At 70.5% G+C, this 24,489-nt stretch overlaps 4 protein-coding genes across 8 annotated transcripts; 2 read left to right on the top strand and 2 right to left on the bottom strand.

The window, feature by feature from the left end:
- Positions 1-14: 14 nt before the first annotated feature.
- Positions 15-2,005, top strand: LOC310886467 (UPF0449 protein C19orf25 homolog). The gene is made up of 3 exons (XM_083811086.1): positions 15-78; positions 712-887; positions 988-2,005. The coding sequence occupies exons 2-3, from the start codon at positions 728-730 to the stop codon at positions 1,164-1,166; spliced, it is 339 nt and encodes a 112-aa protein (XP_083667212.1). The 5' UTR covers positions 15-78; positions 712-727; the 3' UTR covers positions 1,167-2,005.
- Positions 2,006-2,138: 133 nt separating this feature from the next.
- On the top strand, positions 2,139-4,790 carry GZMM (granzyme M). Of its 4 annotated transcripts, XM_083811083.1 has the most exons (6): positions 2,139-2,417; positions 2,541-2,700; positions 2,798-2,942; positions 3,201-3,449; positions 3,559-3,753; positions 4,638-4,779. In XM_083811083.1, exons 1-6 carry the CDS (start codon positions 2,354-2,356, stop codon positions 4,716-4,718), a joined length of 894 nt encoding a protein of 297 aa, XP_083667209.1. In that variant the 5' UTR covers positions 2,139-2,353; the 3' UTR covers positions 4,719-4,779. The 4 variants fall into 4 exon arrangements, with proteins under 4 accessions (XP_083667209.1, XP_083667208.1, XP_083667207.1 ...); XM_083811082.1 differs by having other exon boundaries at positions 2,139-2,700; positions 4,650-4,790; XM_083811081.1 differs by having other exon boundaries at positions 2,139-2,700.
- Positions 3,755-19,199, bottom strand: APC2 (APC regulator of WNT signaling pathway 2). Of its 2 annotated transcripts, none has more exons than XM_083811079.1 (15): positions 19,089-19,199; positions 14,906-15,064; positions 14,708-14,798; positions 14,454-14,616; positions 14,245-14,353; positions 14,014-14,127; positions 13,518-13,595; positions 12,519-12,599; positions 12,023-12,433; positions 11,773-11,869; positions 11,530-11,669; positions 11,378-11,455; positions 11,167-11,283; positions 10,884-11,098; positions 3,755-10,801 (listed from the first exon to the last, which is right to left on the bottom strand). In XM_083811079.1, exons 1-15 carry the CDS (start codon positions 19,146-19,148, stop codon positions 5,392-5,394), a joined length of 7,323 nt encoding a protein of 2,440 aa, XP_083667205.1. In that variant the 5' UTR covers positions 19,149-19,199; the 3' UTR covers positions 3,755-5,391. The 2 variants fall into 2 exon arrangements, with proteins under 2 accessions (XP_083667205.1, XP_083667206.1); XM_083811080.1 differs by having other exon boundaries at positions 11,773-11,868; positions 12,049-12,433.
- Positions 19,200-20,918: 1,719 nt separating this feature from the next.
- On the bottom strand, positions 20,919-22,804 carry RPS15 (ribosomal protein S15). The gene is made up of 4 exons (XM_083811078.1): positions 22,556-22,804; positions 22,174-22,259; positions 21,842-22,076; positions 20,919-21,083 (listed from the first exon to the last, which is right to left on the bottom strand). Exons 1-4 carry the CDS (start codon positions 22,556-22,558, stop codon positions 20,970-20,972), a joined length of 438 nt encoding a protein of 145 aa, XP_083667204.1. The 5' UTR covers positions 22,559-22,804; the 3' UTR covers positions 20,919-20,969.
- Between the last annotated feature and the right edge of the window lie 1,685 nt (positions 22,805-24,489).

Below are 24,489 nucleotides of genomic sequence, written 5' to 3'. Positions count from 1 at the left end.
GGCTCCGCTGGGGGCGGGGCCTGGGCGGTGACGTCACGGGAGGGGGCGTGGCCGGAGGGGGAGGGGCGCGGCGTGGCGGTACGGCGGCCGCGGGGAGGGCGCGGGGGGGGGGGGGGGTGGGGGGGCAGGGGAAGGAGGGGTCTGTCCGTCTGTCCTGGGGCGGGGGGGGTCTGTCTGTCCGTCTGGGGGGAGGGCAGGGGCGGTGGGATCCGTCCCCGAGGAGCGAGTGGGTCCGTCTGTCCGGGGGGGGGGGGGAAGGGGGCCGTGTGTCCGTCCGGGGGGACAGAGTCTGTCTGTCGGGGGGGGGGGGGGGTGTCCGTGTGTCCCTCCAGAGGGGTCTGTGTCTGTCTGTCTGTCTGTCTGTCGGGGAGGGGGGGGCTCAAACTGACCCGGGGCAGCTCTGCTGGGCCTGTCTGTCTGTCCGGGGGGGTCAGGGTTGTCTGTCTGACGGGGGGGGGAGAGGGGGTCCGTCTGTCTGTCTGTCTGGGGGGGGCCAGGAGGGGAGGGCACCCATCTGTGTCCGTCTGTCCTAGGGCAGGGAGGGGCGTCTGTCTGTCTCGAGGCAGGGGACAGGGAGGGGTGTCCGTCTGTCCTGGGGTCGGCAGCGTCCGTCCGTCCTGGGGCAGGGTGGGCTGTCCGTCTGTCCTGGGGTGGGCGACGTCTGTCTGTCCTGCCATCAGCCCCCTCACAACCCCCCCACCCCCCCCTCAGGCCCACCCCCCCCGCCATGAGCTCCAAGGCCAAGCGGGTGCTGCCCACGCGCCCCGAGCCGCCCACCATCGAGCAGGTGCTGGCCGACGTGGGGGGCACGCGCCCGGCCGACCCCGTCCTCCTGCTGCCCGCGGAGCCCCCCCGGGCCTCCGGCGACCACGACGGCCCCGCGCCAGGTGAGAGCCCCCCGGGGGGGTGCTGGGGGCAGCGGGACGGGCACCGGGGACCCCTGCGTCCCCCCTCGTTCCCCGCTGAGCCGCCCCCACGGCCCCGCAGGGCAGGAGGCGGCGGCGGAGGAGCGGGAGCGCCTGTACCGGCAGAGCCGCGGCTACGTGGAGATGAACCGGCGGCTGCGGGAGGCCCGCGGGCAGCTGGCGGAGAAGTGCGAGGAGCTGCGGCGGGCGGGCGCGGCGCTGGAGCGGGACATGGCCGAGACGAGGCAGAAGGCCTTCTGAGGCCGCCCGGGGAGGAGGAGGAGGCGAGTCTGAGCATCCCGGGGGTGTTCGCCGGCTCCCCCCGGGACGCCCCCGAGCGCTTTGGGGTGCCCCCACGGCACCGGCGGCGGCGCTTGGTTCCGGGAGGACTCGGCGCCTGACCTTTCCCCGGGGAGCGGCCGGCGGCACCGTGGGCTCCGAGCCCGGCGGGGGGAACCAGCCCGCGGCCCCCCCCCCCGAGCATGTTGGCGCGCCGCGGCTTCGCCTACGACTTCTCCATCTGGTACTGCCCCGCCGACGACCGCGTCGCCTCCGGCATCGCGGAGTACCTGAGGGCGCGGGGCTTCCAGGGCTACGCCGAGCACCAGGACCGCGTGGCCGGGACATGCGCCGTGCGGAGCGCCGCCGAGGCCAGCCGCGCCAGCCGCGTGGCCATCCTCCTCCTCCTCTCCGCCGAGGCCCTGGGGGCCCCGTGGTGCCAGCACGTTTTCCGAGTGGAGCCTGCAGCACGGCGTCCAGCGCGGCGGCACCAGGGTGATCCCGGTGCGCGTGGGGGTGAGGAGGGGCGAGGTGCCCCTCTTCCTGCAGCACCTCAACCAGCTCGAGTACCGCACCGAGTTCTTCTTCGAGAGGCTGCTGAGGAGCCTGGCCCGAACCGGGACTGCCCCCAAGGCCACGAGCTGAGGGGGGAGCCGGGGGCTGCGGGTCGGGGTCCGGCTGTGCAGCCTCGGGGTGGTTTTTAGGCTGCGAGTAAGGGTGGGTGCGGTGGTGGGAGCGGGGTGCCGCGCTGCGCCGGGTGCGCCTGGGGCTGCGGTGATCGCAAATCGGGAAAAATTCTCATTAAAAACCCTCCTGGGAAAGCTGTGGATGGGGCTTCCTTGGCTCGGCTGAAAGGCAGGGACGGGGACGGGGCTGCTGGGGCAGGGTGGCAGCAGGGGCGCCGGCACCCCGGGGGCTCGGGGTGCGAGGTGGTGGTGCACGGGGGCGGCTCAGTGCCGCTGTCTCCATGGGACGGTTGGGGCTGCGTCTCTGCGGGTGTTTTTTTCACACCTTCAGGCGCTCGCTCTGCTTCTCCCCTTCCTGTGAGAGCAGGGGGCCCGTGCTCCCACCTCGCACATCATCAGAGCCCTCCTCTGCCCCGGCTCAGCACCGCGCACCTGAGCCTCGCGTCGCCTCTGCCGCGAGCACGGGGAGCCCGAGGGAGCAGCATGGAGGCGAGGGCGAGCCTGGGGCTGCTGCTGCTGCTGCTGCCCCTGCCCTCGGGCGGGCTGGGTGAGCACCACGGGGGGGCCGGGGGGGCCAGCGGGGTCTCATCGCCACAGGGATCGGTGGAGAAGCAGAGCGGCCATCCCCGCTCCCCAGCGGCAGCACTGGGAGCTCTCCTTCCCCCGTCAGCCCGGGGCCGGTCACGGCTGGGGATCATCGGGGGGCGCGAGGCCAAACCCCACTCCCGGCCCTACATGGTGTCGGTGCAGTTTGGGGGCGTCCACGCCTGCGGGGGAGCCCTGCTGAACCGGCGCTGGGTGCTGACGGCCGCGCACTGCATCCCAAAGAGGTGAGCGGGGAGCGGCCGCATCCTGCCCCGCTGCGGGGACGGGGGGGGGACGGGGGGTTGTCGGGACACCCGCGTGGACGTCCCGTGGGTTCCACAGGCTCCAGGGCCCCGGGAAGGTGGTGGTGGGGCTGCATCACCTCTGGGACCACGGGGCGGCCACGCAGAGCTTCGCCATCCGGGCAGCCTGCCCCCACCCCGACTACAACCGTAAGACGATGGAGAACGACCTCCTCCTGCTCCAGGTGGGCTTCGCGCCGGCCGCGGGGCAGCTGCGGGGCTGGGGAGGGTCCCCGCGGGACGGTTGGTGCCGGGAAGCACCGCCGGCGGCGGGGCTGTCACGCTGCGCCGCGCTGGGTGCCATTTCCTTTCCTCACCTCGGAGCACTTTCACATCTCGGTGACGTCTCCGCGCACCCATGGGTGCTGCGCTGGCTTTGCTACCTCCCCCCCCCCAGCCCCCCCCCCAGCCGGTGGGTGACCCGGCGCCGACGCTGCCCGCAGCTGTCGGGGACGGTGGCACGGAGCAGGACGCGGCGCCCCATCGCGCTGCTGCGGCGGGAGCCGGCGGCCGGCACGGCGTGCAGCCTGGCGGGCTGGGGCGGGCGCAGGGAGCCGGAGGCCGCGCTGCAGGAGCTGGAGGTGGCGGTGCTGGACGCGAGGATGTGCAACAACAGCCGCTTCTGGCACGGCGGCATCGCCCCCACCATGATCTGCTTCCAGGGCCGACACCGCGGCGCCGCTCCCACCAAGGTGAGGGGCTGGGGGGGCTTTGTGCGGGGGGCGAGGGGACGCCAAGCGTCACCCCCTCGGTGCCCGGGGGTCTGCGGGAGGCCAGGCCCCCACCGCCACCTCCACCCAGGGTGACTCCGGGAGCCCCTTGGTGTGCGGACAGCCGGCGGCGGTGGCCGGGGTGATGTCCTTCAGCGGCCCCCGCCCCGGCGACCCCCTCAAGCCGCCGGTGGCCACCTCGGCGGTGGGCCACAAGAAGTGGATCCAGCGGACGCTGCGCCGGGGCTGCGCGGCACGGCCGGAGCTGCCCTCGCCATCGACACGGGTTTGATTTCATTTTTAATACTGTCCGGAGAGTCCTGGTAAAATAACATCCTTGGTACATACATACAGCGGGGGGGGGGGGGGGGGAACACCGCAAACCCGGCGCGATTCTGCGCACGCGGGGACGAAGCCGAGGGGCGCGCACGGGGCGGACGGGGGAGAGCGGGGCCGGGGCGGTGGCACTTGAACCCGGAGCCGTGGGGTGGTGCTGGCGTCCCCGCACGGGGGTGCTGCGCATGGTGATGGCAGTCGGGGGCGGACGGGGTGTCCCCGGGGACTGTGGCCCCCCCGTTTTCTCCCATGTCTGTGGGTGCTTGTTCCTGCGGCCCTGCTGCCCGTCCCCACGCCCCTATTGCAGCCCTTCTCAGTGCCTTTCATTGTAGACCCCATGTGGCCCCCACGCCCCCTGTGTCCATCCCTGAGAGCCCTACATGTGGCCCCGCAGCCCTCTCTCCTGTCCTTGTGGGCCAGGGACCCCCATGGGACCCCACATCTTGCTGGTACCCAGGGCCAAAGGCACCCCCCCCGTCCAAAGGCACCCCGTCCAAAGGCATGAGTGGGCAGTGGGGTGGGAGGCCTGGGGGCACCTTGGGGGGCTCGGGGGTACCCAGACTGGGGGGGGGGGGGGGGGCTTGCCACAGCCCACCCCTGGGTGCATGGGGCGGGCTGGCAGCGGGACATGGGCGTCCCCGGTGCTTTGGGGCCAGCAGACCCCTGCTCGTGGGCGTAATCCAGTCCTGGATGGACTCGTGTCCACGGCCGCGGGGACGCGCGGGCTCCTCGCTGCCAGCCGCACCGGGGGGCTGGGGGCTGCAGGGGGGGGTCCAGACCCTTCCCTCGGGGCTGGGTGTCCCAGTGCCGCCTCAGCACCCCGTCCCCTCCCAGGGCACCCCCCAGCCTGGTGACAGGACCCCAGGAACCCCCCAGGACGAGCCAGCCGGGACCACAACAAGCGCCCAGCCCTGACCATCGCCAGCACCAGCTCCTGCACCGCGTCCCCTGCCGCCACCCACCGCATCGCCACAACCCCCGCCAGCACCACAGCTGTGCGTCGCCCGATAGCAATCAGCCGGCACCCTAATTAGCAGCCTCAAGCAGCACAAATGGTGTCCCAGCCCCGTCTGTCCCTGCGTTGCCCCGGCAGTGTCCCTGCGGGGGCGGACATCCCCGTCCCCGGCAATAAAGGCGCTGCGATGCCTGGCAGAGCCGGTGCTGGTGTGCGAGCGCAAGCGTGCAGCGGGGGCCTGGCATTAAGGCTTGGCTTGGTGTGCTCCCGGGGTGCGTGTGCGGGGTGGGGGACGCGGCCCCCGCTCACCCTGGGGCTGCAGCACGCCGGGAACTTGTTGGCAGGAGGAGACAGCACCGAGAAGCGCCTGAGTGCAGCCATCAGCCCCGGCCCCCCCACCCACCCATGGGTTCCCCCAGGCTTTGCCAGGTCTTCAGCAGGGGATCCCGTGGGGCTGCATTGAAATAAACCCGCAGCTGGGAGGGTCGGGGTGACGCTCGCTGCTCTCCACTTGTCCCACGTCTCCGTCCCCACGGGCAGCAGCACCCATGGGTGGGTGTCGGCGCTGCGGCTCCACGGGGTCCATCCTGCCCCGGCATGGGACCGTGCCGAGGCTCCACCTGCAGCGGCTGCCTACGCCTGGATCTTCTCCACCGCCTTGTCGGCCACCGCCGTCACCACCATGGGGCTGGGGACGTAGTTGAAGGGGGTGACGCGGGCGGCGCGGCTCGGGGAACCGTGCCGGCTGGCGGGGAAGGTCCCAGCCGGCGCCTCGTGGCCGAAGGAGATGGGCACGGTGGCCTTGGCGGGGGCCGGGGCTTCGCCATCTCGGGCGCGCTGGGGCCCCTCGCGGCTCTCCAGCGTGGGCGAGGTGCTGGAGTTGGTCTTGGTGGTGGAGAAGTCCTCGGTCTGCACCACGGCGTCGCTGGTCTTCCTGGGGCCGGGGCGCTGCTCCTCCGCGGCGCTCACCAGCGGCAGGGCGGAGGACGGCAGCGTGCTCTTGAGGATGTGCGGGATGTCCTCGTCCCGGATGCGGCGCCAGGTGCCCTTCATCATCATCATCGGCGGCTTCTCTGCCGTCCCCCCGGGCACCTCGCTGGGCTTCCGCCGCCGCGCCGAGGCCTCGGAGCAGGCGGAGAGGACGGAGGACGGGCTGCCGGTCCTGCGCGCCACGCTGATGTTGGGCGAGGACGAGTACCTCTTGAAGGGTTCGGGGACGCCCGTCTTCACCGGCAGCCGCGACGGGCTCTCGGAGCTGGTCCTGCGCGGGGGCTTGGGCGCGGGGGGGGCTTTGCAGCCGGGCTGCGCCCTGGGGACCTGCGGTCGCGGTCCGGGTGCCGCCGGCTTGGCCGCCTTCAGCTCCTCGCAGCGGGACGAGCAGAGGAAGACGGCGGGGAGGGCGGCCCGGCTGCGCTGCGGGGACGCGCCGCGGGCCAGTGAGGCCACCGAGGCGGCCGGGGAGAGCTCGGCACGGTGCCGCAGCAGCAGGCTGGAGGACTCCTTGATGAAGGTGAGCTGCCGCAGGAAGCCGGAGCGGTCCGAGTCGCTGCCGCTGGAGCGGGCGGACGACATCCGCACCAGGTTGAGCCGGCCGCCCCCCGGCCCCCCCGGCCCCCCGCCCTTGGCCTTGCTGCTGCCCTCCTGCTCCTCCAGCACCGGCATGGCCGCGCGGCTCGGCAGCACCTTCTTGCTGGGCTTCTGCATGAAGGGGATGCGGACGGGCGACTTCTGTGTCTTGTGCTGCTTGGGGGCTGCGGATTTGGGGGCTGGGGCTTTGCTGGGGGGGCCGGGCGGGGAGGGCGAGCCGCCTGCCTTGCCCGCCAGCGAGGGGCCCTGCTTGGCGAGCTGGGAGGGCGACGGCAGCTTCTTGGGGGCGTGCTGTGAAGGGGTGGAGGTGCGGGACGAGCCCGAGGAGGGCGGCCCCTTGCCGATGCGGGCGGGCGGCGTGGTGCTGCGCTTGGGCAGCGCCAGGTCCCCCGTTTCGGGTGGCTTCCCCAGCCGGTGCAGGCTGCGCGAGCGCTGCTGGCTCAGGGTCAGGTTCTTGGCTGCCGGCGCCTGGGGCTTGGCCGCGGGGGCTTTTTTCGGGGTGGCGCGTGGGCTGGGGGCGTCCTTGGCCAGGCTGGGCATGTAGATCACGGTCCTGCCGCGGAAGACCACGGGCAGGTTGGGCACAGGCTTTGTCGGGGCCGAGCTCCTCTCCACCCTGGCACTGCCGCTGCCCACGGGACGCGCGCCCGGAGCCTTCTTCCCCTCCCCGCAGCTCTTGGCGTGCTCCCTCCTCTCCGCTTCCCGTCCGGCCGCACTCCCGGCCCGTTTCTTCTCCGTCCTGTCCAGAGAGAGCTGCAGTGTGGACCCGACCGAGAGCCCCGAGACGAAGGAGAGGATGGAGTCAGACTCCGAGGATGGCTCCCGCGACAGCGACGCCGCAGCCTGGTGCAGCCAGGTGACGATGGAGTTGGCACCCTCCTGGATGGCCTCCCACTCCACGCTGTCCAGGTCCGAGCCCCCATCCGAGCCCCCATCCTCGGGGCGATGCCTGGCCTCCGCCTTGCGCTCCCTCCCGCTGCTGCCCTTCAGCTTCAGCTTGCGCTCCGCCGTCCTCCGGCGCGCCGAGGGCCGCCGGCGCTTCGGCATGGCCGAGCCGATGCACTTCTGCAGCAGGTCGTCCTCCGAGTTGAGGCTGGGGGAGCTGCCCCGCACCCTGCCCGCTGCCACTGCAGGGCGCTGCCGGGGGGCCGTGCCGCAGGGCTGGCCTCGTTCCTCGCCTTCGGAGGGGTTGGCGTCGCTCAGGGAGCTCATGGAGGAGCTGAGCGAGTAGCACGGCGGCGTCTCGTCGGCGATCAGGTTGTTCTGCAGCTTGGCCTTCGCCTTGGCCAGCCGGGCGCCGGGCTCGGGCTCCTTCCTGGGCACGGAGCCGCCGCAGCGCTCCCTGCGGGGTGCCCGGCTGGGCTGGGTTCTGCTGCCAGGCACCTCCCTGCCCGCCTGGGGCTCGTCTGAGTCGTGCTCATAGAAGCAGTAGACGGCCTCCTCTGTCGGCGTGGTGTGGCACAGCGACTGGAAGGCCACCCCGCCACGGTCCCCGTCCTCCCGTGGCGCATCCTTCCTCCCGGGCAGGCTGCGGGGCCGGGCACTGGGGCTGCTGCTCCTCTCCACCTCCAGCTCCGTCCTGGGTGGAGGCTGGCCCCGCTTCCCCTCCACACCTTGGCCTCTGCTCGGCTGCACGGGGCCGGTCCTGCTTGAGCCCGCTCTGCCCTTGCAGGCTGAGCTCGCCCGGGTGGGCGCCGAGCTGCCCGAGGTGGATCTGCGGGCTGGCGAGGCCACGGCCCCGGCCTCTCGCCTCCTCCCCGTGCCCCGGGGAGGCTCAGCCTCCTCCTTGGGGCAGCGCAGGGTCTCGTCGCTCAGCGAGGCGGCGCTGGAGAAGTTGACGGGGGTCCCTTCCGCCGAGTCGGTGAAGGAGTCGTCGTCCTTGTAGAGGTCCCGGGTGGAGGCACGCAGGTGCTTGGGGACGGCCGGGTGGGTTGGGGCGGGCACCAGCATGTAGACGGGGACGTGGACGGGCTTCTTGGTCTGCGGGTGCAGGACCTGGCTGGAGAGCAGGGAGGTCTTCACCTTGCGGAAGCGGGAGGGCATGGCGGAGTTGATGCACTCCTTCAGGATCTCGATGTCGTCGTCGGAAGCGGGCTCGGGGCGCTCGGCCCGCCGCCTGCCCTCCAGGTAGCGCTCCTCCCGCCGCTCCTCCCGCTTCTCGTGCGCCACGAAGTTCAGGCTGTTCTTCTCCGGGAAGGTGGGCATCAGCTTGAGCTCCACGTCCTTCTGCACGTAGTGCTCGTGGAGGGGCAGGGCGCTCAGGCTGGAGGCGCAGGAGAAGTTCTCGTTGGGTTTCTCCACTGTGAAATAGACCATGGAGTCCAGGTCCTGGGGCAGCTGGAAGCGCTCCTTGAAGTCGGTGATCTCCATGAACTTCTTGACGTTGTTCTCCCACTGGATGTTGAACTGGCTGGTCTCTTTCTCCGGCTGGCAGCCCAGCTCGAAGAGCGGCGTCTTGCTGCGGCTGGGCGGCATGGTCTGCCCGGGGCTGTCGGGCAGCTCGCTGGGACTGATGGTGCCGCTGATCATCTCGCTGCAGGGGTCGCTCTGGATGGAGCTGGCGATGGACGGGCTCTCGAAGCTGCCCAGGGAGCTGACGGAGCTGCAGCGGCTCATGACCAGCGGCGTCTCCTGGATGTAGTTCTCCGAGGAGCTGGAGGGCGTGTGGTCCTCCTGGCGCGAGGGGGACGACTCCCGCAGGAAGACCTTGTCTCTTTTCGGGAAGGGGATGGTGATGGGCTGGGACATCCCCACTGCCGCGGCCGGACCCAGATCTGCCTTCTCCTTCTCCTGCCTCTCATCCTCAGCTTCCCCGTCCCCATCCTCCATCTCCAGGATCTCCAGCGAGGAGTCGCTGTCGAGGTCATTCTCGCTGTGGCTCTGCCCGTCCAGCACGTTGTCGGCCGAGGAGAGGGAGGAGAGGGAGCTGCAGCGGGAGAAGCAGATGGGGGTGTCCTCCACCGAGTACTTCTGCACCGACTCCTGCTCCGCCGCGGCCGGCGGCTGGGCCGACAGCTTCTCGGGGATCTTGCTGAGGGTCTCGGCTGTCTGCAGGAGCGCGGGCGGCAGCCAGGCTTGCTTTCGGCCCAGGAGCGAGGAGTGGTGGCCAGCAGCCGAGCTGCTCTTGGCCAGGCTCTCGAGCAGGGGCACGTGCTGGTACGAGGGCGAGAGCTTGATGGTGTGGACCTGCGGGTCGGGGGAGAGCTTGCTGCCCGCTTCCTTCTTCCTCTCTGGCTCCCTGTCCAGCGCCTTGGGGCTGGGGAAAGTCACCGTCTTCTTGCCCCGTTCGGGCAGCTCCCTCTGCTCGGGCTTATCCGTCTCAGCCTTGAGCGCAGGGGGCTCGGGCTTGCCGCCCAGGATGCTCTTGAGGTCGAGCCTGCTGGGCCGCTTCTGGTAGCGCTGCAGCTCGTCCCGGTAGTCCAGGAAGGATGCCCTGGTGCAGGGCTTCATGTGCTCCTTGGTGCAGTAGCCGTCGCTGGTGCTGCCGCTGTTGAGGCTGTCGTTGGACAGGCTGGTGTACGCCGTCTTCAGCCGCAGCAGCGCGCGTGCCCGGCTCAGGCTCTCGCGCTTGGCGAAGCCGCTGGTGTCGGAGAGGCGGCAGGGCGAGCAGGATTGGGCCCGCGCCTCCTGCGCCTCCTCGGGGCCGTACTGCCAGTCCAGGCAGTGGTCCTCGGAGCTGAGGCTGAAGCTGTCGTCCGACGACGTGTGCATGGTGGAGATGTCTTCCACCAGCTTGTCGATCTTGGCCACCGTGCTGGAGATCTTGTTGGCCAGCTTCTCGGCGGCCAGCGAGACGTCGTCCTCCGGCAGCGGCAGCTTCTTGGGCTCGGCCGGCTTGCCGCTGTCGTCCTTCTCTGGCTCCGGGCAGCGCCTCTGCGCCAAAGCCCGGGGCAGCGCCTGCCCTTGGAGGAAGGAGGAGCCCAGGAACATGGAGAGCACGGAGGCGCTGGCCGTCTCCACGCCGGTGGAGATGTTGGGCACCTCATCATCGTCAAAGCAGCCGGAATCGGAGGCGTAGTCCTTCACCAGGCTCTCCATGTGCCGCATCGGCTTCTTCGCGCTCTGGCTCTTCAGGCTCTGCTTCTCCATGGTGTCGAAGGTCTCAGCCAGGTGCTTGGCATCCAGCTCGGCCTCCAGGGCCTTCTGCTTGCGCATGTAGAGGGACGGCATGCAGGAGCCCGGCGAGACGACGGCGGCGTCCTTGTACTTGGGGGGCCGGTTGGTGAGCAGGTTGCGGAGGGCGGCCGCGCTGCCCATGGCGATCATCTTGTGCTTGGAGTGGATGAGGTTGCGCAGCATGCTGACCGCCCCCAGGTCCCACAGCAGCTCCTGGTCGCGGGGGCTGCGGGCGGACAGGTTCCAGAGCGTGCCGCAGGCGTTGCTGACGATGGTGAGGCTGTGCGAGCGCAGGTGCTGCAGCAGCGTCTGCAGGCAGTTGTGGTCCCGGAGCACCTGCCTGTGGGATGGGGGTTCCGGATATCAGGACGGTGAGCGTGACCCCCCCCATCCCACCCCGTGCCTCCCTCCCGGCCCCTCACCTGTAGTCCTCCCGCGTGGCGATGAGGCTGGAGACGTTGCGGAGGATGCCGCCGCCGCTCTCGATGATGGCCAGCGAGTTGCTCTGGCACTTGTAGGTGAGGGTGCTCACCAGGAAGCCCAGGGCCCCCTCCACCCCGCAGATGGCGGCTTTGTTCTCCGTGCTGTGCGCCGACAGGTTCCAGAGCGCGCTCAGGACGCTCTTCAGCGTGGACTCCTGCCCGGGGAGGCGGCGTCAGCCCCGGCCGTGCCGCGGTGCCCGCTCCCACCCGTGCCGCTTCTCACCTTGGCCGCGTGCAGCGCGCACTGCGTCAGCCCCGCCACGCTGCCCACCTCCCGCAGCACCTTCTTGCTGTTGATGTCGGCCCTCCAGGAGAGGTTCCTCAGGATGCTCGAGACCACCTGGGAGGGCAGAGCGGGGTCCGTGGGCATGGGCACCATCCCCAGAGTGGGCACCATCCCCGTGCCCCGAGGCGTCCCCGCCGGCGGCACCCACCTGGTGCAGCTCCTCGCTGTCGGAGGCCAGCTGGGCCACGATGGCCTCCATGCAGCCCCGGCGGGCGCAGAGCGTTGCCTGCGGTGAGGATGAGCGCGGTGAGTGCCATGCTGCCCCGGCCCCACTCCCCGCCCCGCTGCCCCCCCGCAGACCTTGTTGACCACGTCCCCGAAGGTGAGGTTGGTGAGCGCCATGCCCGCGTAGCGCCGCAGCGCCAGGTTCAGGGGGTCGCTCGTCATCTTGTGCATCTCGTAGTCCACCTGCAGCAGCTCGGCCACCGCCTGCAGCCCGCCTGGGGGATGGATGGGACACGGGGTGAGCCAAGCCAGCCCCCCCCCCCGGACTCCCCCCTCCCCAGCACTGCTGCTTTTACCCCCGTCCCGCCCCGCGCTCACCCAGCTCGTTCATGGCCCGCCGGTACTCCTCGTCGAAGGACAGCTTCATGATGGCACAGGTGGCCTGGCAGATCTGGGGCTCGATGGGCACCGGCGCTGCGGGGAGAGCAGGGGTGAGCCGGGGGGGGCTGCCTGGGGGGGGCCGACACACACCGACAGCCGCCTCCATCCCCTCCTCCCCCGGCACACACCGACACGTGTGGCTGCGTGCACCACACGCCTGTTCACACCCGTACACCTGCACCCACCCCCATCCGGCCCCGCGCAGCCCCGTACCCGCGCTGCCCTCCGGCCCCTTGCCCCCGTCCCTGCTCTGCATCTGCAGCCAGTCCCAGCAGGTCTCCGAGTAGGAGCGGATCTGCTCCAGCACGTGCAGCACCCGCATCTCCTTCTTGGCCTGCCCCTCGTCGGGCTGCGAGAAGACGATGTTGTGCAGGGCGGCGTTGGCGCGCATGCGGGCGTCCTTGGCGCCGGCGGGGCTCTCGGGGGGGCCCGGCTCGCGGTCGGTGTCGTGCAGGATCTGGATGAGCAGGGGCAGGCAGCCCGATTTGCGCATGGCCAGGCAGCTCTCCTGCGAGCTGGACATGGCCAGCAGCGTGCGGGACATGTCGTCCTTGTCCCGCGTGGCCAGCATGGACAGGAGCCAGAAGACCACCTCCACCTGCGTGTGCATGGGGGGGGGGGGGTGTCAGGTCAGGAGCTGCCACGGCCCCCCCCCAGCTCCCCCCAGCACGGCCGCCCCTCACCTTGCTGCTGCCCCCGTCCTCGGGGTGGGTCGGGATCTCCATGGTGCCGTCCCCCTCCGTGCCCGGCAGCTTCCCGCAGAGCTGCAGAGGCCGGGGGGGGTGAGGGGGGGGGTTCAGCGCTGCCCTCACCCCCCCCGCAGCCCCCACCCACCCGTGCCACCCTCCCTGTGGGCTGGGTGCTCTTCAGGACCCGAATTGTGCCGTTAGATCCGGCAGCATTGCCAGGACACGGCACCTTCTTCAGCGCCACGGGTGGATTTTCTGAGCTGGGATCGGGGCTGAGCGGGGAGCGCTGCCACGAGAAGGGGCTCGGGGAGGGGAAAAGGGTGGGCGAGGAGAGCGGGCGGGCGGCGGGGGCTGGCGATGGGGGGGGGGGTGTCCAAGTGGGGCTGGATGGGGCGGTGGAGGGACTGGGGGCAGTGGTGGGACTGGGGGCAGTGGTGGGATGGGGCTGATGGAGGGATGGGGGCGGTGGAGGGATGGGGCTGATGGAGGGATGAAGGTGATGGAGGAAGGGAGGCTGATGGAGGCTGATGGAGGAGGGATGGAGGCTGACGGAGGGATGGGGGCGGTGGAGGGATGGGGCTGATGGAGGGATGGGGCTGATGGAGGGATGAAGGTGATGGAGGAAGGGAGGCTGATGGAGGCTGATGGAGGAGGGATGGAGGCTGACGGAGGGATGGGGGCGGTGGGGGCCAGGGGCGGTGGCGGTGGCGGGGTGCCTGTGCCCGCCCCGGCGGCTCGGCCGCTGGCAGACGCTGCGGGAGCTCGGCGGGCGCCCGCCGCCGCCGCTCGTGGCCTACTTCTCGTCTCCATGGCAACTGCCCATTTCGGTGCCCGAGTCGCACAAAGCCCTGCCTGTGCCTTCGCACGGCCGCCGATGGGGACAGGGACGGGGACAATGGTGGGGAGGCTGCGCCCAGCCCCCCCCCAGCGCCCAGCCCCGGGGAACCGGGGCCGGACCCCGCTGCGGACCCCCCCCAGCCCCGTCCCCGCTACCTGCGGCTCCGGCTGCTGCACCTTGTCCTGCGCCTCCATGAGCTCCTTGTCGATCTGCTCCAGCCGGGAGGCGCGGATCTGGGGGGGCAAAGCGGGGGTCAGCGAGGGCCGGGACCCCCCCCCCACCCCGGATCCCCCCCCGGCACCCCGAGGGCAGGCATGGGGCTGGGTGAGAGCCCAGAGCTGGGGGGGCAAGGGTGCAAAAAGCGGGGTGCGAGGGGGCACGAGGGTGCGTGGGGCCGGGTGTCAGGGTGCATGGGCTTGGTGTAAGGACGTATAGGGCTGGTGCAAGGGCGCGTGGGGCTCAGGACCAGGATGCGTGGGGCTGGGGCAACAATGCCCAGGGCTAGGTGCAAGGCTGCGGGGATGGGGGGGATTTTACAAGGCTTGGGTCAAGGGTGCCCGGAGCAGGGGTGGGCAGGGTGGGGTGGGCAGGGGTTTGTGAAGCCCCCCCCCCGGGTGCAGGACAGGAGGTAGGAGGAGGCCAGGCCCCCACCTGGGCCCGCTGCACCATCTCATCGGCCGTCCCGAAGCGCTCCTCCATCAGCGCGCGGATGTGCTGCGCCTCGAACTCCAGCTGCTGCCGGATGAGGTCCATCTGCATGGAGAACTGCGGGGGGGGGGAAGGAGCAAAGGGTGGGGGATTGTTTTTATTTTTTTTATTTTTTTTCGGGGGGGAGGACCCCCCCCTGCACCCCCTGGTTGGGTGGGGGGGGTCCCCACGCACCGTCTCCACGTGGGGCAGCTCGTCCAGGCGCTTGGAGAGGCTCTGCAGCTGGGCGTAGTACCACACCTTCTCCTTCTCCTCCTTCTCGATCTCGCCCAGCAAAAAACATCTGGGGAGGGGGGGCACAGCCCCGGTCAGCGGGGACAGCCTCCCCCCAGCCCCTGGCCGGCCCTACGCCCCCCCCAGACCCCCCCCCCCGGGGCCCTCACCTCTCCCGGTCGAGCTCCTCCAGCAGCCGCAGGGTGGCCCGGCCGAGGTCCCCGACGCTGTCGCTGTCCCTGCAGGGCGCCGCGTGCCGCGGGCTCTCCTCCCCGGCCCCCGCCGCCTCGGGGAACTTGAGGTTGTAGAGGCTGCTGATGTCCAGCTGCAGGGCTGGGGACGGCGACGGCGGCGTGACGGCCAGCTCGGCCCCCTGCCCCCAACCCCCCGAAGCCCCCCGTAGCCCCCCCGCACCCCCAATCACCTTTCAGCTGCTCCAGCACCTCCGTCTGCCCCGAGGACACCATCACCCGCGCCTCCTGCTCCAGCTTCCCCTGCAGGTGCTTCAGGACCTCCTAAAGGACACGAGGGAGGCGCAGGGGAGCCACCGACGGGCCCCTTCCCGTGGTGCAGGTGCCCCCAGCTCCCCCCCCCCACCTTGAAGCCCCCCCCCCAGGCTCACCTTCATGTCCGAGGTCTCATTCTCCAGCTTGGAGAGGTGGTGGGAGTTGTCCTCCAGCTCCCGCCGCAGGTGGGTGTTCTCCTTGCGCAGCGCCTCCACCTGCCGCACCAGCTGGTCGTACGAGGCGATGGAGCCGGACATCTTCAGCTCCTCCAGCGCCTGGGGGGCCCGGGGGGGGTGGGGGGGGGACAGTGAAAATGGGCTGGGGCAGCACCCCAGGGGTGCTCCCTGATCCCGGCCCCCCCGGCACCTGCGGTGCCCGGGTTGGAGCCGGTGCCGTGGGGCAGGGTCCACCCCCCCTGGTGCCCCCCCCCCATCTCCCCACAGGGGACGTCCCCAGCGCAAGGACCCAGCCCGGCCCCCCCCCCCCCCCCCCGAAAGCCCCTGCCTGATTTCCACCCTCGCAGCAGCTCCAGCTCGCCGCTCCCTTTGTCTCTCTTTTGTCTTCTCCTTTTCTGCCGATTTCCCCGCTTTGTTCCCACCCGCGGCACCGCCAGCCCCGGGCCCCCCAGCAAGCGGCACCCCCGGCCCCGCCGTGCCCCCCCCCCGGGCTCCATCCGTGCCCCTTTGGCCACGCTGGGCCCCCCCCAGCCTCCTCCTGCCCTGCTGGGGATGCCCCTCGCACCTGCTGGGGGGGCACACCCGGTGCAAGTGGGTACGGGGGGGATGGGGACGGGGGTGGGGACGGGGATGGGGACAGGGATGGGCCCCCCCCACCCCGCCACCCACCCCATGGGTCCGGCTGGCGGCAGCCCCACGCCGCCTTCATCAGCACCACGGGTGTGCACGGGGGTGCGCAAAGGGGGTGTGCAAACAGGGGGTGAATGGGGGGGGGGGGGGGGAGGATCCATCCCATTGCACCCCCACACACACACTTGTCCCCCCCCCCCGCAAGCCCGCAGCACTGGGGCAGGATCGGTCCCGCTGCGGGGCCAGGGCCGGCGGCTGCCCGGGGCCGTGGCTGGGATCGATCCCAGCCTTTGTCCTTCCCCACCCGGAGCCCCCCCCCCCCAGTACCGCAGCTCGCCGGCACCCCAGGACCCCTCTGCCTCCACGGAGCACATTTTGGGGGGGGTCCCGCTCTGCACCGAGGCACCCCTGGGACCCTGCGCCCTCCCCAGGGCACCCCCGACGGTTCCCACCCCTCCCTTGTCTCCAGCAAAAGCCACCCCAAGCCGCTGGGGACCCCACAGCACCCTGCTCACGCTGTGTTGGGGCTGCCCTGGATCCCACCGGGAGACAAAGGCCCCAAAGACCCCCCCCACGCCTCCCCTGGGGGGGCAAATAACCCCTGGGGAGGGAAATAACCCCCAGGGAGGGCTGGGCGTGGGGCTGCGGGGTGTGGGGAGAGGGAGAGAGGGCAGGGGATGGGGGAGACGGATGAAGGACGGGGGTGGGAGGCAGGGGGATGAAGGAGGGAGGAGGATGAGGGAGGGAGGGGGATGAAGGAGGGAGGAGGATGATGGAGATGGGGGGATGAGGGAGGCAGGGGGAAGATGGAGGCAGGAAGATGAAGGAGGAAGGTGGAGAGAGGCAGGATGATGGAGGGAGGAGGATGAGGGAGGCACGAGGATGAGGGCAGCAGGAGGATGAAGGAGGAAAGAGGAGGATGGAGGCAGGGGGAGGATGGAGGCAGGGGGAGGATGGAGGCAGGGGGAGGATGGAGGCAGGGGGAGGATGGAGGCAGGGGGAGGATGGAGGCAGGGGGAGGATGGAGGCAGGGGGAGGATGGAGGCAGGAGCAGCTGCCAGACCTGGGCTGCAGGTGGGACAAGGCGGGATGGAAAACGGTGCCTGGTGGCTGCGGGATGGGCGCGGGGCATGGGGTGAGAACTGCGGGGTGGGAGCTGCGGGGTGGGAGCTGCGGGATGCGGAGCGGAGGCTGCGGGCCCAGCTCAGCCTCCCGTTGCCACAGTGACCGGCGATGATGGGGTGGTGCCGGGGGGGGGGTGTTCCAGGGTCCCTCCCCAGCACCCAGCAGGCAGGGACGGGGTTGGGGGGGGGCCTCGTGCGGTGCCGGGGTGCCGAGTCCTGCTGCATTTGGGGTGGGCTGGGAGCCGGGGCTGCGGGCACCGCCCCCACCGCACAGCGGGGAAACTGAGGCACGGGGCGGCCCCTCCCCGGCACCCCCCCAGCTCTGCGGCGACAGCTTTGGCTTGGAGCAGGGGGGGTGGGGGAGCTGCTGGGGGCCGCAGCAGCCTGGGGGTCACTGCGGCTCCTTAGCGGGGTGGGGGGGGGCGTCCTGTGGGACCCCCCCAGCTATAGGGGGGGGCTGGCGGTGCAGCCACAGGGCGGGGGCACCCCACCGGCCTCCGTCCCAGCTCCTGCTCCAGCTGGGGGGGGACTGGGGGGGTGACAAGGGGGGGTTGATGTGGGGAGGGGGGGGGGTCTGTGCCCTGGACTCACAGGGCCCCCAGCAGCGCCGGCTGGGTGCAGCCGCTGGCGGCGGCGCTGGAGATCTGCAGCCTGCGGGGTGGGGCTGGCGGCACCTGCATTTGCGAAGCGTCTAGACACCGGGGGGGGGGCCGGGGCTGCAGAGTCTGGGGGGGGGGGGGGGGCCGGGGCTGCGGCTCTGCTCCCACAACCCACGCCCGGCACCGCGGCAGCCGCCGTACCCCCGGATCGGATCCGGTGTCCCCCCCGCAGCCCCCGGGGTGCTCGGGGCCAGGATCTGGTCGGCGAAGGCTGAAGCTGGGGGGGGGGGGGGGGGAAGCAGCAGCGCGGCGCACAGCACCGCACAGCACCGCACAGCACCACACTGCCCATTGCACTGCACCGCACAGCACCACGCCGCACCGCACAGCACCGCCCAGCACCGCACAGCACCGCACTGCAGCGCATTGTCCATTGCACAGCACCACACTGCCCATTGCACTGCACTGCACAGCACCACGCCGCACCGCACAGCACCACACAGCACCGCACAGCACCGCACAGCACCGCACTGCAGCGCATTGTCCATTGCACAGCACCGCCCCACACAGCACCGCCCCGCATTGCCCATGGCACCGTGCCGCTCACCGTGCCGCGCATCCTTGGCCTGGGCAGAGCCGGGCACGGCAGTCTGGGTACCCCCCCCTGTACCCCCCCCGTACCCCCCCCCTTTACCCCTGTACCCTCCAGCCCAGCGGCAGCACCAGAGGACACGGGGTGGGGGATACAAGGGGGGGGGTCCCGGCCCTGCCATGCCCAGGGCCAGGAGCGCGGCCGCCCCAGCGCTGCAGCAGCCGCCCCCCCCCAGCAGAAGCCACATCTGAGCCCCCCAGCAGCTGCGGCCCCCGGCCGAGCCCCCCCGGGACGTTAACCAAACCGCGCTGTTGTCACCCGCTGATCGACCGCGCTGCGAGCACGGCCCAGGGGACCCCCCCCCAGCCACAGCAAACACCCCCCCGGGGGCCAGGCCTGCCCCTCGCACGCTGCGTCCTGCCCGGCTCCAAGGGGGGGCCTTGGGCATAGGGGGGGGCAGGGGCTCATGGGGGGGGGGGGGGTCACCCATGGGTGTCCCTGCCCACGCACAGCATCGCCCCCCCCGGATGCTCCCACCCGTGTGCACACGCATGCACCCCCCCCGCACACGTCTGCTGCATGCACACACGTCACCGTCAAACGCCGAGCTCTGCCCCCCCCTTGTGCCCCCCCCCAGGAGACACCCCAGGGCAGGGACCCCCCCAGGGCAGGGACCCCCCCAGGGCAGGGACCCCCCCAGGGCCGGACCCCCACCCAGCCAGCGCGTAGGGGCTGGGGGTGGGCGCTGGGGGCTGCAGGGCGCCCAGGGAGGGGCAGGGATTTTTTTTTGGGGGGGGGGGGGGTTGAGGGTGAGGATTTTAAGGGTAGGATTGCGGGGGGGGGACCTGGGGGGGGGGGGATAGGTTTGGGGATGGGGGCGAGCCGATCGTGGGGCTCCGTGGGCTGATATTGGGAGATATGGGGGGGGGGGGGCGATGCTGAGACCCCCCCCCGCCCGGTGATGAAGCCGGTCGGTGCCCCCCCAAATTATCCGCGGGGGGGGGGGGGGGAGATGAAAGCGGCATTGTCCGCGCTTTGTCCCCGCAGCCCCGACACCCCCCCCCCGCCCCCCCCCCGGCTCCGAGACCCCCCCCCGGGATGGAGCCGAGCCCCCCCCTCCCCCCCCGAGGTGTGTGTGTGGGGGGGGGGGGGGGGTCGGTAGCAGGTGCCCCCCCTACCTCATCCCCGGCGGAGGAGAAGGCGGCGCGGAGCAGGGCGAGGAGCCCCCGCAGCCCCATCCAGCCGCATCCCGGCCCCGCGCCCGCCGCGGCTGCGCCGCCCCCGCGCCCCCCCCCCCCCCCGGGCCGGGATTTTCCAGCGCACGCCGCCGTTAGATGGCAGCAGCCGGGGAGGCGCCCAGCGAGCCCCCCCCGCCCCCCGCGGGAGGCACACGCACACCCCAACACCCCCACGGTGGTCTCATCCCCCCCCCCCCAAATGTGCCCCCCCCCCCCCGGCCTTCGCAGCCCACCCCAACCCCTGCGGGATCCCCGCGCCCGGGAGCGGGGCTGGTGGCGGGGAGACCCCGACCCGCGCCCCCCCCCCCCCCCCGGCGGGAGCTGCCCAACACGGGGGGTGCGCAGCCCGGTGCCTGCCCCCTCCCCAAGGACGAAGGGTCCTGGGCGGCTCCGGGGGGACCCCACAACCCGCCCCGGCTCCGGACGAGCGGCGGGGACGAGCTGAAGCGCCCCCCCCCCCCCCCCGTCCCCTGGGCAGGGTCCCCCGGGCAGGTGTCACGGTGCTGGAGGGGGGGGCTCCGGATCCCACCGGGGGTGGGGGCACAGCCCTGCCCCCGGGGATGCTCCGAGCCCTGCGGTGCCGAGGCCTTACGGGGCAGAACCGCGGCTGCTCGGTCCCCGCACACCGGGAGGAGCCCGCGGCACTTCTGCCCGCTGCCGGTGCTGCTGCCGGTGCCGGTGCCGCTGTCACCGGCGGCCACGAGGCGCCGAGCGGCGGGGCCGGTGCTGAGCCTCCCCCCGACCAACGCCCCAAGCCCCGGCGCCCCGAGCGGCAGGGCCGGCGGGGAGCAGGAGCAGGGAGCGCCCGGTGCCGCGGGTACGGCGGCGAGAACGAAGCCCCCGGGGGGCTGCGCCGCGGGGGAGCCGCCCGCGAGCGCTCCCCGGGCAGCGGCCGGCAGAGGGGCGAGGGCTGGCGGGGGGCGGCGGGGACGGAGTAGGGCCCGGCCGCTCCCCGGTCCTGCTCCTGCCCGGCTGCCGGTGCCCGTTCCATCAGCGTCCGGCTGTCCTTCTGTCCGGCTGTCCCTCTGCGTGCACGTAACCCCAGCCCGAAGACAAAAGGAAGGCCCCAGCTCTGGGGTCACATCCCCGCCGCCTGCTCTGTCCCCATCCCAAGCAGCCCCCAGCCACCTCCAGCCCCCCCTTTCTGCCCTCCTTGCCTGTTTCCCCCAGGACCAGGCAGGCTCGGGCCCCTCCCGAAGGGCCGGGGAGCTGCCTCCCACCCCAGGCCCCGCAGGGACCCGGCGCTGCCTCCCCGCCCCGCTTACAAAACGCCCACTGAAGCGGCCGCCACAGCGGCGCTGCCTTGAGACAGGCTGCCAAAAGCCTTTGGCACCCCAAATTTAAGAGGAAAAGCAAATCAGCCCGGCTCCCAGCAGCCCGGGACGTGCCCTCTGCCCTTTTCCCACAGGGGAGAGGAAAAGCAGGAGGCAGGGGAGCACCGGGGCCCCCCCACGGAGCTTCTCCTGCACGTCACCGCGCTCCTGGGGCTGTTCGAGCGCAGCCTGAAACGCCACAGCCAGGCGGGTGACATTTCATTCACCACTGCTCAGCACCTAGGGAACGTCATTAATCTGATGAACCCACGTAAAGAGCGGTGGGCGCCGCGCATTTAGCAGAAATAGGGCCGGAGAATTGCGTAAAAAACAGTTTTCAGGAAAGCAGCACGGCACAGCGGGGGCAGGGGGGCTTCGCTGCTCAGCCGGGAGCTGCACCAGGAGGGGAAGGCGCAGGACGCATCCTCCGCGAGGCCGCCGGCAGAGCGGAGGCAGCTGGGAGGAATTTCTTTATTTACACCTAGAAAAAGTTCCCCGAAGGTCTCATTTATTTCAGCGGAATGAACCTGGAGGAATGGGTGGCACCAATACCGGGCCGGCCGTGCTTCACCGGCTTGTAGGTGATGGAGAACTCCCCCAGGTAGTGACCGATCATCTCGGGCTGCAAGAGAAGCAGAGGCGGGCGTTAGAGGCGAGGACCTGGGCCGGGCGCACAGCACCGCCACCACCGCCACCTGCGTCCCCCCAAGCGCGCTCGGAGCCGCATCTCCCCCCAGCCACCCCACACAGCGGGCAGGGCACAGCCGCGACCCTCCTCCCGCTGCGCTGGCGGACGCCCCGAACGCAGCCGGGTCTTCTGGCCCCAGCGTGGCGCAGAGCTCTGGAAACGCCGCGTGGGGAACGGGCTCTGCCCAAGGCGCTGCTGGGAGCAGGATCGGAGCTGAGCGAGGCAAGGAGCTCCCTCTGCCCCAGTGCACGGGCTGTGGGATCTTTCCTGGGTGTTTTTAGCTCGGCTTTAACACCGGGAACGGGGCTCCCAGAGAAAACGCAAGGTGTACGCTGGTGCGGCAGGTTATTCCATCCCAGCCCCCTTCATCCACACGGCAGGCAGGGAACCAGGCCGGGTGCAGCAGCCACGGTATTTCACTACTTCGAAGCTGCACCAACGCCTTGTGAGGCTCAGACAAGGCTCAGACGAGGCTCCTCTCAGCAGCACACCCCCAGAAGTGCTGCACGCTGCTCCGGGACCCTCCTCCAGGCCAAGCCGCGCTGGGAAACCCCAGCAGAACCTCACCACCGCCCTCAAACACAGGGCAGGACTACAATCGTGTGAGGTTCTGAGTAACGCAGCGAACGGGTACGTTTATGGTGCTGGGCCAGGACCGGAGAGCAGAGCACGGACGTGGCAGCGAGGCTCACCTTGATCTCCACCTGGTTGAAGGTTTTGCCGTTGTAGACGCCGACCATGCTGCCCACCATCTCGGGGAGGATGATCATGTCCCGCAGGTGGGTCTTCACCACCTCGGGCTTCTCCATGGGCGGCGCCTCCTTCTTGGCCTTGCGCAGGCGCTTCAGCAGGGAGTGCTGCTTGCGGCGCAGCCCCCGGTTGAGGCGGCGGCGCTGGCGGGCGCTGTACAGCTGCATCAGCTGCTCGCTGGACGGACGGACAGGCAGACAGACAGACAGGCAGACAGTTAGCTCGGCCACCACACCCCACCGCAGCCCCCCCCCGCCCCCAGCCCCGCACTCACTAGGACATGTCGAGGAGCTGGTCCAGGTCCACCCCCCTGTAGGTGAACTTCCTGAAGGTCCGCTTCTTCTTCTGCTCCACCTCCGCCTGCAGCCGGGAACGGGCCGGGGGTCAGCGCCGCGGGAACTCCCCCTCACCGCCCCCCCTCCCCCCCCCGGTCCTCCCCACACACCCCCACCCCTGCCCCGCCATGGCGGGCCCTAGGCCCAGCCCGGGGAATCCGGGTCCCGACAGGCTCTGGGAGGCCCGGCCCGGCGCCATCCCGCCCGCTGGAGACGAGGCCGGGTCCGCCCTGTCCGGTAGCAGCGTCCCGAGCCCCCCCGAGGCCGTCCCCGCGGAGGATGGCGGCGGATAGCACCGTCCGCCCCTCGGCCCACACCCACCATCTTGGCCTGGTCGCCGCGGAAAGGGCCGGCCGCGCGCCGGAAGCGGCGGATCTCGCGAGAGCGGCGGGGAAGGGCGGAAGGGCGCCGAGCCCCGCCCCGCGCGGCGCTTCCGCCCTTACTGCCCTTAAAGGGGCCGCAGCCCCCGGGGGCCGTCAGGGGAGGGTCCTCTTGCTGCTGGCCTGCCCCAGCTGGAGGGGCTGGGACGCTCCCAGCGAGGCCGGCAGCAGGGAGGGCAACACCACCCCAAATTCAGCAGCATTCACCCACGGGTCCGTGGACAAGCGCCGGTTCCTTGCCCGCATTCAGCTCGGCGCTGGGCGGAAGCGTTACGCGGGGCGCGAGGGCCTGTGGTTACCGGCGGTGTAAGGATTTACGCTCACCTGCAGAAGCCGGCTCGGGGCAGAAGGCAGCACCGGCACCCAAAAGCTTTATCCGGGCAGGCTGAGCAGCCATTCGAGGTCTCCTTCCTGTTCCGAAGCGGCGCGGTTCGCCTCGCGCCATTGTCCGCGGTGCGTTTGGCCCAGCAGCGCTGCAAGCCGGGCGCTGAGAAGTCAAAGCAGCCCCGCCGCAGCGAAGGCAGAGCACGGGGTTATGGGCGCAGGGACCCTAAAACCACTTCTGGGCTGGCGTGGGAGCAGCTGAGCAAGGAGCCGAGCCAGCAGGAGTCACAGCGCGTGGAACGGGGACAAGCCAGGGAAGCTCGCAGCTATGAAAGAAAAACCGCTGAGCTCATCGAAATCCTTCCCGGGGCACCCCAGTGCCACGCTGCTGCACCCCAACGGGCCCTGCATTTCAGCCGGTGCTGAGCGAAGGCTTTTCGGCAGGAGCAGAAGCGGCCTCTGAGCTCACAGCAGAGCACTGTCCGCTCCCGAGGAGTTAAACCCCAAAAACAGCGATTTTGGGCAGAGAGGACTAACGAGCAGGCACACGCCCAGCAGTGCACAGACCCTGTGCCAGGGTTCTTCGGACAGAGGTGCATTCAACAGAGCTGCCAAAAAAAAATAAAAAAAAAAAGCCCCAAGCGATGAGCACCTGGACAGGATGAGCACCAGGGACCTAAGCTAGCATTTGGGAAGAGGCCCTTGGAAAGCCCCATCTGATTTGGACACGGCTGGTTTGGACAGCGCAGCGTGCCTCAGCCCCACGTGTGGAAGTGCAGATGGCAGCGAGGATGTTTCCTGCTTGTACCTACAACTAATTTCACAACACGATGCTCATTTGGCCTGTTAGGGCAGTTCATTTAAATGGGGTTAGGCTCACGGGGAAGGCTCACGGGCTCATTGCAGCGCTACTCCTGAAGACCCAGACCAGTTAGGGACACCAACCCGCAGAGATGGCCGCAAACCCAGATTTTACCCACTTGGTGCTGGGCTCAGCAGCTGCAGAGCAAATCCCAAGGGAGGACGTCCCTGGTGAAAAGATTTCCAAAGGAGACCAGCAACTGGAGGCAGCAGGAGCACCGAGAGCAGGCCTCTCGCTGTGTCAACAAAGAAACTGAGAACGTGACCTCTGAGTCAGCACCAAGAGGGCATTTTGCCCCAGTTACCTCCACATTTCAGCTGAGGGGCATTTTCCTGGAGGTGGACAAATCCAGACACCTCCTCATGCTGCTCGCAGCTTGTAAGGATGTTTTTTTTTTTTTTTTAAATGGTGCCTTGCAACTCAAGGTCGGAGGGACAGCCGCATTCAGCCGAAGCCTATCGCCGCTACAAACACGCGAATGAGCGAACACGCACAGCTGATTCTCTTCTGACCAGGGTAAAAGTTGTGTGGCACGAAGGATTACTGCTCACATCCCACTGCTGGTAGTGTAACAGTCCCTTGAGGCACAGCGTAAGCCTGTATGCCGATGTCAAGGCAAGATTTTTCAAGGCCGCCAATTGATTTCTCATGAAAACACAAATTCACAAGAAACTTTTTTGTAAAAAGAA

The sequence above is a fragment of the Anser anser genome, assembly GCF_964211835.1.
Source record: "Anser anser genome assembly, chromosome: 25".
In the NCBI taxonomy this organism is placed as follows: domain Eukaryota; kingdom Metazoa; phylum Chordata; class Aves; order Anseriformes; family Anatidae; genus Anser; species Anser anser.
The sequence above is the reverse complement of the archived record's forward strand: the minus strand, read 5'-3'. Positions and strand labels throughout refer to the sequence as shown.